This window comes from Dipodomys merriami, unplaced genomic scaffold (assembly GCF_024711535.1).
Source record: "Dipodomys merriami isolate MVZ:Mamm:240054 unplaced genomic scaffold, mDipMer1.0.p SCAF_13, whole genome shotgun sequence".
In the NCBI taxonomy this organism is placed as follows: Eukaryota; Metazoa; Chordata; class Mammalia; order Rodentia; family Heteromyidae; genus Dipodomys; species Dipodomys merriami.
In genome coordinates, this window is record NW_027202604.1 from 6504506 (window position 1) to 6519403 (window position 14898).

Here is a 14898-nt window from a genome sequence, read left to right on the forward strand (position 1 = left end):
TAGGTGCTCAGGAGGCTGAGACCTTAGGATCGCAGTTTGTAGCTGGCCCAAACAGGAAAGTCCATGAGACTCTTATCGCCAATGAACTACTCAGAAAAAGCCAAAAGTGGCACTGTGGCACAAGTGGTAGAGCCCTCGCCTTGAGCAAAAAGAAGCTCGGGACAGCACCCAGAACTGGCAAAAAAAAAAAAAAGAAAAGAAAAGAAAAAAAAATCACCTTTAAATTTAGTTTTCTTTTGATGACTCTATCTTAAATCCTAAATATAGAAAAATTTTAATATAATAACATGTTTGTCATAGCTACTATAAACAAACATTGTTTGTCAATTCTAAATGGTAGAGCACCAGCCATGAGCGAGCAAGCTGAGTAAGCATGAAATACTGAGTTCAAACTTCAAATGCCAGTACCATCAAAAAAAGATTCCTTGGGGGGGGGAAGGGGGGGAAGGAGAAGGATTGGGATTGGGGGGGAGGGGGGAGGCTGGGAAGGGATGTGAAGGGTAAACAAAGGAGGAGGCTGCAATGCTTGGTAAGAAATGTACACATTATCCTGCCCATGTAATTGTAACCCCTCTGTACAGTATGTTCACAAATAAAATAAAATAATTAATAAAAAAAAAACTGAAAAAAAAAAGATTCCTTGGATGAAGAGATTTCTTCTGTGGCTTAGCCTGTAATCCTAGCTACTAAACAAGCTGAGGATACAAGAATCATGGTTCCAAGACAACTGGGCAACAAAATCCGTGAAACTCTTATCTCCAATTAACTACCAGAAAGTCAGAAGTAGAACTGTGGACCAAGTGGTAGAGCACCAGTCTTGAACATAAAACTAAGGAATAGCACAAAGGCCCTGAGTTTGAGCCCAAGTACTAGCACCAAAAAAAGAAAAATTCTACTTAAGTCCCAAGAAGTAATGGGAGATTTTTTTTTCCCTAACAGTGAGATTTCTGGGCATACAAGGATAATTCTATGATGAAGAACCTCCTATTCTAATTTCAAACATTAGGGCAGATAATAACAAATAATGGAGACAACTTCCAAAAAGAACCAGTTTTCTTAACAGGCTAGCAAGAGTAAAGAGTTCTATTCAATGTTACCTTTCCCGATGATAAGAAGGGGCTGTTTGGCATTCCTAATAACAGATGCTGCCATATTTACAGCTGAGGTATCTGCCATGCTAATAGGAGGTGGCAGGCAGCACTCCTTGAACCTGGAAATAAAAGAATTCCGTTAATTAAAAGAGGTAACTCTAAAAGTCCTTATTTTGGAAACTTCAAATACATATGAAGGTAGAAAGAAAGAGTACAATGAATTCCATATACCTGCCATGTAGATACAATAACTAGATGTATTTTACTACATTTGCTTTATACATACATACATATGCATTTTCCCACAAATCATTGTAAGTCAATTATAGGCATCAAGACATTCATTTTTTTTTGGGGGGGGGTGTCTGGTCGTGGGGCCTGAACTCTGGGCCTGGCTGCTGTCCCTCAGCTCTTCAGCTCAAGGCTAGCGCTCTACCACTTGAGCCATAGCGCCACTTCCGGCTTTTTTCTCTTTGCTTATGTGGTGCTGAGGAATTGAACCCAGGGCCTCAGGCATGCAAGGCAAGCGCTCTACCACTGAGCCACCTTCCCACCCCAAGTCATTCATTTTTAAAGCTTCATAATGCACAGGCTGGGAATATGGCTTAGTGTTAGAGTGCTTGTCTAGCATGCATGAAGCCCTGGATTCAATTCTTCAGTACCACATAAACAGAAAAAGCTGGAACTAGCACTGTGGCTCAAGTGGTAGAATGCTAGCCGAGCAAAAGAAGCCCAGGCCCTGAGTTCAAACCCCAGGACTGGCACAAAAAAAAAAAGTGAAGCCCTGAGTTCAAACTTGAGCAATACCAATAAATAAATAATTAACAAATAAAATGTTTCTTCCCCATGGGACTTAAAAAAAAAAGATATGCAGCCAAGTGTCAATGGCTCATGCCTGTTATCCTAGCCAGTCAAAAGGCTTAGATCTGAGGATTGTGTTTAGAAGCCAGCCAGGGCTTCTAAACTACCCCTAAGAAATCTGGAAGTGGAGCTGTGACTCAAGTGGTAGAACACTAGCCTTGAGCAGAGAAGCTTAGGGATGGCAATCCCTGAATTCAAGGCCCAGAACCTGAACAAAAACAAAACAAACAATAAAAATAACTAAATATATATAAATAAGATATGCATGAAAAGGGAACAGGAAAGTACTAAATGTTAAAAGTGTTAATCTAGGTAGGTGCTGGTGACTCATGTCTGTAATCCTAGCTTCTTAGGAGGCTGAGATCTGAAGATCACGGTGTGAAGCCAGCCCAGGAGACTCTGATCTCCAATAAACTACTCGGAAAAAGCTGGAAATGGCAGTGTGACTCAATAGAGCATCAAAGAGGCTCAGAGAAAAAGCCCAGGCCCTGAGTTCAAGCCCCATGACCAACAACAACAAAAAGTTAATCCTTAGAAGAAAAGATTACTTCTTTCTACTTTTCTAGTCCTTTCCAGAATTTGTTAAAATGGAGAAAACACGGCTCACTTATAAGATCAAGGAAATATCACCAGTAGACCAGAGTCCACAGCAACTGGAATCCATTAAATGGTACCAGGTTGATGCACTGTCTAAGTAATGAGCCTTTTATCAAGGGTGAAAAAATTACTTCTGTACTTCTGGTTACTCAGTGTTAAGAAATAAAGGGATTGGGGTGGGGAGGATGGGAATGTAGTTTAGTGGTAGAGTACTTTCCTAGCATGCATAAAGCCCTGGGTTTGATTCTTCAGTACCACATAAACAGAAAAAGCCAGACATGGTGTTGTGGCTCAAGTGGTAGTATATTAGCCTTGAGCAAAAGCAGCTCAGGGACAATGCCCAGGCCCTGAGTTCAAGCCCCAGGACTGGCCAAAAAAGAGAAAGAAAGAAAGAAAGAGAGAGAGAGAGAGGAGAGGGGGGAGGGAGGGATCGGACAAATCATCAAAATACCTTATTGGAACATTTAAAAATAACATATAGCTAGACAAAGACTTTATATATTGAGTCCTAGGAATTTTTCAACAATCACTCCATCCTTTGGCTTACACTAGGACAATTGTCAACAATCCATTCTATACTAGTAGTGATACATATATGTACTTATTGGGGGAAGAATTTCAAATGTGGAAATCAGGGAGCTTCAAGTATTTGATAAAAAGTCTCTAAATAGTTACTAAATGATATCATTTTAATAAAAAGAATTCAGCTAAGATTCAGTTTAATGTAATCCTAACTCAGGTGGCTGAGATCTGAGGATCATGATTGGGAAGGAAAGTCTGTGGGACTCTTGTCTCTAATTAAGCACCAAAAAAAGCTGGAAGTAGAGCTGTGGCTCAAATGGCAGAGCAGTAGCCTTGAACACAAAAACTCAGAGACAATGCCATGGTCCTGAGTTCAAATCTCAGGACTGGCACACACATAAAAAATTAAAAGATTCTGTTAATTATTAAATCATCAAAGGTTAAAAACAAACATGAATTCATAAACGTATAGACCAGTTCTTTCAAGAAGATAACAGGCATTATAACAATATTAACTTCAGAAAGAATTTCAAATAACTGTTACTTACTTTATAGAAGACACATCCACCTGACGGGTCACAAAATCTGCAGGTATGTCAACATAACAAGCACCTGGACGACCATAGATACTATTTCTCACTGCCTATGTTCATTCCAAACAGAAGAAAAGATTTTTATAAATCTCAGCTCTTAGTATCATATTCCACTGAAAGATAACTTACAACTGTGAAATTAACACTATTCAATTTTCTTAGTCATCTTAGGACAAGAAAACAAAAAATGTCCTTCATCAAGTTTACACATTTTAAGAGATTTCTTTGTTTGAAAGAGGGGAGGTAGGAAAGTATTCATTGAGAGTTTAAAATTCATAATATGCTGTCTTAATGAACTAAGAGATTACATGAACCAGTTCCTCTTTTTTGCAAATGTATATGAGAAAACACCCAAAGGTTTATTATAACTCTACATGTGTAGAATTAAAAATATAATTTAAAAAGTAATGAACAAGTTGGGCACTGGTAGCTCACATTTGTAATCCTAGCTACTCAAGGAGGCTGAGATCTGAGGATCAAGGTTCAAAGCCAGCCCAGGCATAGAAGTTCACGAAACTCTTACCTCCAATTAAACAGCAAAAAGCTGGAAATGGAAGTGTAGCTCAAGTGACAGAACACTGGACTTCACACACACATACACACACACACACACACACACACACACACACACACACACACACACACACACACACACACACACACACACACACACACACTTTCTTGATCTACTGAGGGACATCAGGGTTGGTTCCATATCTTAGCTATGGTAAATAATGCTGCAATAAACATAGTTGTGCTGGTAGCTTTGGTATGACCTTATTTGTGATCATTTGGGTAAATGCCCAAAAGTGGGGTTGCTAGATCATAAGGGAGCTCCACGTGGAGTCTTTTGAGGAACTTCCATACTGCTTTCCAGAGTGGATGAACTTTACACTCCCACCAACAATGCAGTAGGGTTCCCTCTAGCATCTGTTATTAGATTTCTTGATTATAGCCATGCTAACTGGGGTGAGGTAGAATCTCGCTGTTGTTTTGATTTGCATTTCTTTTATGGCTAAAGAAGTTGAGCATTTCTTCATGTATCTATTGGCTTATTTCCTCTTCAGAGTAGTCTCTCTTTAAGTCTTTAGCCCACTTATTTATTGGGCAGTTCTTTGAGGATTTGTTGGGGATTTAGTTTTTTGAGTTGTAAGTATATTTTAGATATGAGATCCTTGTCCGTTGTATGGCATGGCTATTGAAGGTCTTCTCCAAGTCCGTGGGCTTTCTATTGATCTTGCTATCCATGTCCTTTCCCTTGCAGAAGCTCTACAGTTTCCCATTTGTCCAACCTTTCTTTGATTTGTTGTATTTCTGGGTCTTTATTAAGAAAATTTCAGCCTGTGCCAAGAAGCCCTAGAGTTTCTCTACTCCTTCCTGTCATGTTTTCAGGGTATCTGCTTTTACTTCGAGGTCTTTGATCCATTTGGAGCTGATTCTGGTGCAGGGTGATACATATGGATCTAGCTTTAATTTTCTACAAGTGTTTAACCAATTTTGCCAGCACCATTTACTGAAAAGGCTATCTTTCTTCCATTCTATTTCTTTAGCTCCCTTGTCAAAACTTACGTGGCTATAGGTCTGTGGGATCTTTCTGGGTCTTCAGTCTTATTCCATTGGTCCTCAGGACTGTTCTTGTGCCAGTACTAAGCTGTTTTGATTACTATGGCTTTGTAGTATAGTTTGAAATTTGACATTGATATTCCTCCAGTGCTGTTCTTTCTACTAAGTATTGTTTTTGCTATTCCTCCAGTGCTGTTCTTTCTACTAAGTATTGTTTTTGCTATTTGGGGTCTTTTATTGTTCCATATGAATTTTTGGATTGCTTCTTCTATTTCATTAAAGAATGAGGTTGGGATATTGATAGGTATCGCACTGAATTTGTAGATAGCCTTTAGCAGTACTGCCATTTTCATGATGTTAATCCTCCCAATCCAGGAGCATGGGAGGATTTCACTTGGTTAGTTCTGCTTTAATTTCCTTTCTCAGGTTTTTAAGGTTTTTGTCATAGAGGTCCTTCACCTCTTTCGTTAACTCCTAAGTATTTTATTTTTTGTGGGGCTATTACAAAAGGGGTTGCTTTCCTAATTTCAGCTGCACTCTTCTCATTATTGGCATACAGGAAAGCCACTGATTTCTTTTCTTTTTTTTTTTTTTTTTTTGGTCCAGTCGTGGGGCCTGAACTCTGGGTCTGGGCGCTGTCCCTCAGCTCTTCAGCTCAAGGCTAACGCCCTACCACTTGAGCCACAGTGCCACTTCCGGCTTAAAGCCACTGATTTCTGAGGGTAATTTTTTTTGGGGGGGGGATCCGGTTGTGGGGCCTGAACTCTGGGTCTGGGCACAGTCCCTCAGTTCTTCAGCTCAAGGCTAGCACTCTACCACTTGAGCCACAACACCACTTCCAGCTTTTTTCTTTTTGTTTATGTGTTGCTGAGGAATCGAACCCAGGGCCTCATGCATGCAAGGCAAGCGCTCTACCACTGAGCCACCTTCGCAGCCCCTGAGGGTTAATTTTATATGTGCTACTTGGCCAAAGTTTCCAATCAGCTCAAGAAAATGTGATAGAAATATATATATATATATATATATATATATATATATATATATATATATATATATATATATGATGGAATTCTATGCCTCCATCAGAAAAAATGACATTGCCCTATTTGTTAGGAAATGGAAAGACTTGGAAAAAAATTGTATTAAGTGAAGTAAGCCAGGCCCAAAGAAACATAGGTCCCATGGTTTCCCTTGTTTGCAATGGCTAGTACATGTCTAGGACAAGCAGAGAAGGCCAAAGGCTATGTACATATGACCACATGAGATAATGTTAAGCAACATGTACCTCAAGACAGGGACAAGTAGTTTTTTCTTTCCTGCTATTGTTTTTAATGTACTTATAATGAACTATGTGATTCTTTTCTTTTTTATGTTCTTCCCCCACGGTATAACCCCTGTTTTCACTGTATTTGATGCCAGTATTCTGCATCTTAATAAAGAAAAAAAAACACAACAAACTAAGGCATAGAAACTTTGTGCAAAAATTACTTCTGTTTCTATAACTAGATGACAGTGAACATAAAATGTAATTCAGTTTTAGTGTTTTATTTAGTTTAAAAAAAAAAAGTCTTGCAAGCCATGTGCTTGCTAGACAAGTGCTATATCTACCACTTGAACCATGCTAAAGCTAAATAAGTCTTTTGGCTTGTTTTTCAGCAGAGTCTAGAGCTAAGTTTTCGCAGACTGGCTTCAGAGCACAATCTTCTTATCTCTATGGCAGAGACTAAATGCATGTACTACCACGGCTGGTGTCTTTTAGAAACAGGGTCTTTTTACCATGATACTCTTGTCTCTACCTCATAAGAAGCTAGAATTGCAAGTATGTTCTGCCATATCTGGCCCCTATGAAGAGTTTTTTAGAAATGTCACTTATTTTTTACAATTTTGAAATCAATAATTTTGTTGCAAGGTAGTTAATGTCAAATGCATACAAGCTTAGGATTTCAACTAAAGGACATGTTTTCATTTGCAAGCCTATGGCACTTAGTTACATGTCATATAGCATGGAGTAACACTGAATTTCGCAAAAGACTTAATGACTTTATTCACAGCTTCCAAGAAATCCTTCTCAGTTGCAATTTTTCACCATAGCAATGTCACTTTTAATAACCTAGGCATAGTGTTAATTGTCACTTATCTATTAAGAATAAGAAGAACAATGCTGGAGGTGTAGCTTAACGATAGGGTATGACGTCTTGGGTTCATCTAATTAAATACTGTACCTTTTCAATGACAAATGGAATCGTTTCTATGCTGGCTGGCCGGGCTGAGAACTTGCTATATAATCTACAAGCTTCAACCTGTTCAGAAAATGAAAATCATGTCAAATTCAGCTCACAATCAGATTACTCTCCTGAAGGAAGGTAAAATGTTACTATTTTCTAATACATTTAGAAGCAAGATGGAGAAAATGCAGGTTAAGACTGCTTTTCAAAAGTCTATTCAAATCACAAATTTCTGCCTTAGGCTGTTTCAGAAAGCTAATCAAAAAAAGTCCATATTTTAATTTCTCAAATCAGCAAAACTGAGTAAGTTTGGTAACACACATTTGCCACACACAGGAAACCAGGCACTCTCATAAACTACTGATTGGATGAGTACAAATAGATAGAGGGAATCTGACAATACTTCTAAAAATTTAAATAAGCTACCCACAGCTACAAATATATGTTTATCTGTTACATCTTGATTAATTAATTAATTAATTAGCCAATCCTGGAGATTTAACTCAGAGCCTGGGCACTATATCTTTTGCCCAAGACTAGAGCTCTACCATTCAAGCTACAACTCTACTTCTGGCTTTTTGCTCATTTTAGGACATAAAGAGTCTCATGGACTTTCCTGTCCTGGTTGGCTTCAAACCACCATCCTCAGATTTCAGGCTTCTGAGTAGCTAGGATTACAGGCATGAGTCACTGGCACCAAGGTCTCACACTGATTCTTGATTTACCAACAGATTTTGTCTAATGGTTTTAACTCTTTGCTCTTAACTTTTTCTGATATTTATACTATTAAGTGTTAATTCACCCTCAACATCTGTAGCCATTCTGAAAACTGCAATGTTTTTTGTTTTTCTTTTTTGGTCGGTCATGGGGCCTGAACTCTGGGCCTGGGCACTGTCCCTCAGCTCTTCAGCTCAAGGCTAGCGCTCTACCACTGGAGCCACAGTGCCACTTCCAGCTTTTTCTTATGTGATGCTGAGGAATCGAACCCAGGGCTTCATGCATCCAAGGCAAGCACTCCACCACTGAGCCACCTTCCCAGCCCCCAAACTGCAATTTTTTGCTAGCAATTTCTTTCAAATTTCTTCTACTTCTGAAATACTTTTTTTTCTCCTTTGAAAATAAAAACAGACTTGTTCAGAGTGTGATAGTCATTTTCTTTTAAGTAGGATTTTCTCGTAACTCTTTATTTCTGAAAAATCTGGGAGATAAGAATCCAAATATATTTTAATTCCTACATTCTTCTTGACTATTTTTTGGAGGGGATTCCTCCCTTGGTAGGCAGGTGCTGTATTACTTGAGCCGTATCTTTGTGATATGACTATTTTTGAAAAAGGGTCATAAATTTATGCCCAGGTAGGTCTGGACCATGATCTTCCTATTTATACTTGTCACCACAGCTAGTATGACAGATGTGTACCATCATACCCTTTTTCTGCTGAGATGGAGTCTTGCAAACTTTTTACCTGGGCTGGCCTTGAATTTTTGTCCTCCCAATCTCAGGCTCCTGATGATTTAGGATTTACAGGCATGAGCCACTCCTCTTGGCCTTGCAAGATTCCTTATTTTCAGAGTTCAAAACCTGTTGTTTTGGAGTATTTCTTTGAAGTTTCCTAAGCAAGCCTGAACCTTGTTGTTTTTGTTTCAATTTGAATTCAGGACCTCCCACTTATTCAAGCCCAGCTCAACTGATGCTCTACCACTTGAAACATGCCTGCAGAATGGCTTTTTACTGGTTATTTTGGGGATTTTTGGAGGATTCGCTCTGATTTTTCTGTCAAGACTAACTTTGAACTAAAATCTTCCAGATCTCAACTCTTTAGTAGCTACAATTAAAGTTGTGGGCTGCCAGTGCCCAACTTAAACTCTTTCTTAATATCCAACATCAGTTTATCTTATTCAGGAAAATCACCTTTAAGTAATAACCCTCTAACTCAGGTTTTTAATTTTTAATTTTGCAGACAGGAATTTCTACATCTTGTCTATAACTCTTACTACTGTGTAACTACATTGTTAGAATATTATAATTAGATACCTGAGGAAATTCCTGGAAGGCTCCCATTGCCTCTTGATTTCGTTCACAGGAACCACCAATCACAATCAAGGGCCTGAATAGTAATTTTTTAAAAGAGATAATTACACCTGAGGTTATGCAAAACACTCAGTGTCCCAATATATAACAACTCCATACATATTAGAGACAGAGATAAAGAAATACACAAAGAGAAAATGTCATCCCTCCTAAAAGTCTGTAAATTAAAAAATATTGCTTAGTGTGATGCTACATACCTATAAACCCAGCACTCAGGAGACTAAAAATTACACATTTGAGGTTAGCCCAGGTTACATAATGACTTCTAGAGCAGCTTGGGCTACCCAGCAAAACACTATGTAAAGGAAAACAGAAAAACAAAACCCACAAAACTTACGATGCGACCTAATATGAGAGAATCTTTCCTTGCAGAAAAGTAGAAAATGTATACTTAATGTTTTTTCCTTATTCTTGCCTCACCCTTTCTGGATGCTAAGACTTTCAGATTCATTGCATGAGCATGGCATAAAATGAATTTTTATACAATATATGTTATTCTTGGGATACAGGAAAGAGACATTTGACACTTTTCTAAGTATATTCTATTTGGAACGGCAAGATGAGTGATGTTCTTGCAATAAAACTTTGCTCCTTCAAGGTAAAAAAAAAATCAGGTAGCCAAGTTCTGGTGGCTCACGCCTATAATCCTAGCTACTTAGGAGGCTGAGAGCTAAAGATCGTAGTTCAAAGCCAGCTTGGGCAGAAAAGTCCATGAGACTCTTACCTCCAATTAACTACCAGAAAACTGGAAGTGGTGCTATAGCTCAAAGTGGTAGAGCACTAGTTTTGAGCAAAAGAACTCAGGAACAGTGCCCATATCATGAGTTCAAGACCCACAACCAATCCCCCCCCATAAAAAAAATCATGTAGCAAATATAAAGATCCTTAAAAAATAGAACCTGAAAAAGTAAATAAGGATGAAAAAGACTAAGAAAAAAAGAAAAGAAACAGAGCTAGCTAGGCACCAGTGCTTATACCTGTAATCCTAGCTACTCAGGAAGCTGAGATCTGAAGACTGAGGTTCAAAGCCAGCCCAGGTAGAAAAGTCTGTGAGACTCTAATCTCAACTACACACACACACATACACACACAAAGCCTGAAATAGAGCTGTGGCTTAAATGATAGAATGGCAGTCTTGAGTGATAAAAGCTAGGGAACAGCACCCAGGCCCTGAGTTCAAGCCCAAGTACTAGTACAAAATTTTAAAAAAGAAGGAAGAAAGAAGAAAGAAGGAGAAAAGAAGAAGGAAGAGGGGAGGAAGGAAGAGAGGAAGGAAGGAGGAGGAAGAAGAAAACTCCAATTATAAGAAACACAGTATAGGCTAAGTGCAGTGGCCCAAACCACTGATAGGCAGATGAATCACAGTTGGACACCAGCCCAGATAAAAAGTTAGCAGTACCCAATTTTAACTTAAAAAAGCTGGGCATGGTGACATGTCAGCTATTTTGGAAATGCAAGTATGATGGTCAAACAAAAGATGCAAGACTCTCTCAAAAATAACCAAAGCAAGGGCTGGGGAAGAATAACTCAAGTAGTAGAGCAAGGCATTAGTTCAAAACCCCAGTACTATAAGAGAAACACAATACCAGAGAAAGAAATGTCTTTCTCACTAAAAAGATTAAATATATGTTATGAATTGATTAGAGCACAATCCTCTGCAACCTGATCTTATTGGTAAAATATTGTTAGTCATTCAAAACCAGGGTTAAGATGTTTACATACTAAGCTGGGATTTTTTTCTAATCTATTTTATTGTTGTTTTAGAGGTGATATACAGCAGGGTTATTTTTACATATGTCAGGTAATAAGTACATTTCCTTTCCTAATCTGGGATCTTTAAAATATAATTCTTCACTCAGAATAATATGTACATTCATACCCATATATACATATAAACCCTAAAACTTGAACTGTTTGTTTCTAAGTAAAAGAATTCATAGTGTCTCTCTTTAGTACATATATTTGAAGCATATAACATGTTACTTTGATATGCTCCTACATAGTGAAATGATTGCTACGGTCAAACAAATTGAAATATGCATTATCTCAGGTAGGTAATTTGTGTAATAAAAGTACTTAAAACCAGCAAATTCTTAAATATGGTACAATTTAACTACTGTATTCATACAGTTATCTAGGCTTACACATCCTCCATAACTTTGTATCCTTGGGCCTCCATCTCTCCAATCTTCTTCCCATCCTCCTCCTCTTTTTTGTTAAGTACCTTCTAACTCTCTGGTTCTACGCATTATAAAGGGTTTTGTTTTTGTTTTTGTCCTAACTATACAATCTAGATCAGTTCTACATAACAAGACCATGCAGAGACATTTTAGGCAAATATTTTCAGTAACAATAATTTGATTACCAACAGTTTATGTTTGCATTTGCCATCCCACCCAAGGCGTGGATAAGACCTGGGCCAGAAACAACAAGGCACACTCCTGGCCTAGAAGCAAAAAAAAACAAAAAATTAATTAAAAGCAGATCAAGTTTAACTGAGCAATAAGAATACACACCTGCAGACTAGGTTCCTGTTACAATGAATGAAACAGAAACCTTCCTAGATTTCAAAGGAAGAACATATCAACCTTTACTATAATTGGAAGAAAATTCACAATAAGAAAGGTGACATCTGGCTACAATATTTTTTAATGAGAGAAGATTACACCAGTCTTCTAATAAGAAATAAGATGTTATCTGCACATTGTATTTCACTAACCTCTTCATAGTTTGCTTTTATTATATTTAACACAATTTGGTTGCATACAGAAGCCACTCTGTTTTTTCAGTATTGGTGACTGAAATAAGGGCCTTGTACTTGCTAGGCAAATGCTCAGATCACCAATTGCAGGGGCAAAGTTTTGGCAATTGAGTAAAAAAAAAAAATGCCAGGTGCTGGTGATTCATACCTGCAATTCTAGCTACTCAGAGGGCTGAGATCTGAGGATCACGAATCAAAGCCAGCCCAGGCAGAAAAATCTGAAAGGCTCATCTTCAATTAACCAGCAATATGCTAACTGGAGGTGTGCCTCAATTGGTAGAACATCAGTTATGAGTGAAAAAACTAAAAATGTGAGGCCCTGAACGCTGGGTTCAAGCCCCAGCAACAAAAAAACTCCTCCGCAAAATTGTTAATAGTAACAATAAAATTATAATTTATGAAAAAGAATGCACTGATCCTGGAGCATGAACTCAAGGCCTAGGTGCTGTCCCTGAGCTTTTGTGCTCAAGGCTAATGCTCTACCACTTGAGCCATGGTTCCACTTCCAGCTTTTAAAATACTTCTTAGCACTTGAATTCCTAACTTTATTTATTGAAACAAAATATTTATTTTCATTTATTATTTATTTGGGCTGGTATTGGATGGGACATGGACTCTTGTTTTCCCACTTTTTCTCTCATAGCTGGTACTCTACCGTTTGTGACATGCTCTAGTTCTGTCTTTTTGCTGGTTAACTGGCTATAAGAATCTCATGGATTTCTCTGTCCAGGCTGGCTTGGAAACATTTAGGATCAGATCTCAGCCTCCTGAGTATTTAGGACCATTGTTATGAGCCACTGGTACCTGACATAAAACTTATTAAAACATAGATGAAAAAGTATGGTACAGACAGTAGTAAGGGTCCAAATCTGCACAAAAAGTACATGTGAATGTACAAAAAAAAAAAACAGGAAGAAAATATAGCAAATTCCTAATAGTTGTAGGAATTTTTTTTTTTGGGGGGGGGTGGTCGTGGGGCTTGAACTCTGGGCTGTCCCTGAGCTCTTCGGCTCAAGGTGAGTGCTCCACCACGTAAGCCACAGTGCCACTTCCGGTTTTCTAGTGATTTATTGGAGGTAAGAGTCTCACGGACTTTCCTGCCCGGGCTGGCTTTGAACCGTAATCCTCAGATCTAAGCCTCCTGAGTAGTTAGGATTACAGGTGTGAGCCACCAGCACCCAGCTCAGTTGTAGGATTATAGATAATTTTAGTTTTCTTCCTTATGAATTTCTGTGTTTTCTTAAATGGACATTTTAACCTTTTATTATTATTATTATTATCTTTAAGTAGTTGTACAAAGAAGTTCCCATTCTACAAAACCGTATATGAATACAAAGCATCTGACAACTTTGTCACCCATCGCTCCTAACCCATCCCTTCTCTCACTTTTTTTTTTGAGATTAGGTGATTACATAAATTTCACATTTCACATTATTGTGGAATAGTGATAGTTAAAGTCACAAACACATTTTAACCTTCACAAGGCAAATTGCCATTATCCTGGTCTATAAAGTTTGTGAATTCTATGAGCTTTGACAATACAAATTATTTCTTCCATATCAGGTGATGATTACATTTCTTTCTTTCCTTTTGCTTAGTGTAGGCTGTTCCCTCTTTCCCTCTCATTCCTTCCTTCCCATCACTGTCTTTGGGTTGCTTAGTTCTTTTTCTTCTATGTCCAGTGCAGCTGATGGGCCCCTTTGTTGAATGTTGTTCCGTTTCCCAGTTATTCTGTTCCTCCTCCTGGCTTCCCTCCATTGCGTGCATATATCTATCATATATATGGTCAAGAACATGGAGTCATTTAACAATGATATGACAAAATGGATGGCTGTCCTTTGTTTCTTGAGTCCTGTTTACTCTGTCATATCTTCTTGCATAAAATGGGTATTTTTTAAAAAAAGATATAACCTTTTAGTAAATAAAGAAGTGTGAGTAGTTAGGTAACATATACATATAATGCATGTTTAAAAAAGCTGAGCAAATGGAGCAAGCCCCAGCAAGTTTCTTGTATGAGATGGGTTAGGATAGTGAGACATGCAGATAAGACTGATGAGCTGATGACTGAGAGTGAACCGCTTAGTAAAATGACAAGTTCCACCCTAAAACACTTTTCTGGTATTTTCCTTCTTCTAATCTGACCCTCAGAGAGCTCCAAATTTATTTTTCTTTTAATAACATCTTCCATAATCTTTTTAAATCAACTTATCAGGTGAATGATATAGTAGTCCTACTCCAAAATTTAAAACTAGTTGAAATAAAGCAGACTTGAGTTTACCTGCCAGTCAAATATCCAATCGCAGAGGCAGCATAACAAGCCTACAAAGAAATAATTTTGAAAATTCAGCATATTTAGATTGTTTTAGTATGAGGGTAACTTATTAGTAAGAGAGGGGAATTCAAATATTAAAGAAGGAACTGAGCCAGGCGCTGGTGGCTCACGCCTGTAATCCTAGCTACTCAGGAGGCTGAGATCTGAGGATCGCAGTTCAAAGCCAGCCCAGGCAAGAAAGACCGTGAGACTCCTATCTCCAATAAACCACCAGAAAACCAGAAGTGGCGCTGTAGCTCAAGTGGTAGAGCACTCGCCTTGAGC

At 38.2% G+C, this 14898-nt stretch overlaps 1 protein-coding gene across 6 annotated transcripts in view; it reads right to left on the reverse strand.

Moving 5' to 3' along the window:
- The window catches only part of Hacl1 (2-hydroxyacyl-CoA lyase 1), a 216384-nt gene that overhangs the window by 196119 nt on the left and 5367 nt on the right, over positions 1-14898 (reverse strand). For 4 of the 6 annotated variants that reach the window (XM_070018621.1, XM_070018620.1, XM_070018622.1 and 1 more), the window contains exons 3-8: positions 14581-14621; positions 11907-11987; positions 9485-9557; positions 7450-7527; positions 3620-3714; positions 1098-1210 (exon numbers count right to left, since the gene is read on the reverse strand). In XM_070018621.1, coding sequence (XP_069874722.1) covers positions 1098-1210; positions 3620-3714; positions 7450-7527; positions 9485-9557; positions 11907-11987; positions 14581-14621 — 481 coding nt within the window. The remainder of the gene's footprint in view (positions 1-1097; positions 1211-3619; positions 3715-7449; positions 7528-9484; positions 9558-11906; positions 11988-14580; positions 14622-14898) is intronic. The other 2 variants (XM_070018624.1, XM_070018625.1) reach the window with 2 other exon arrangements.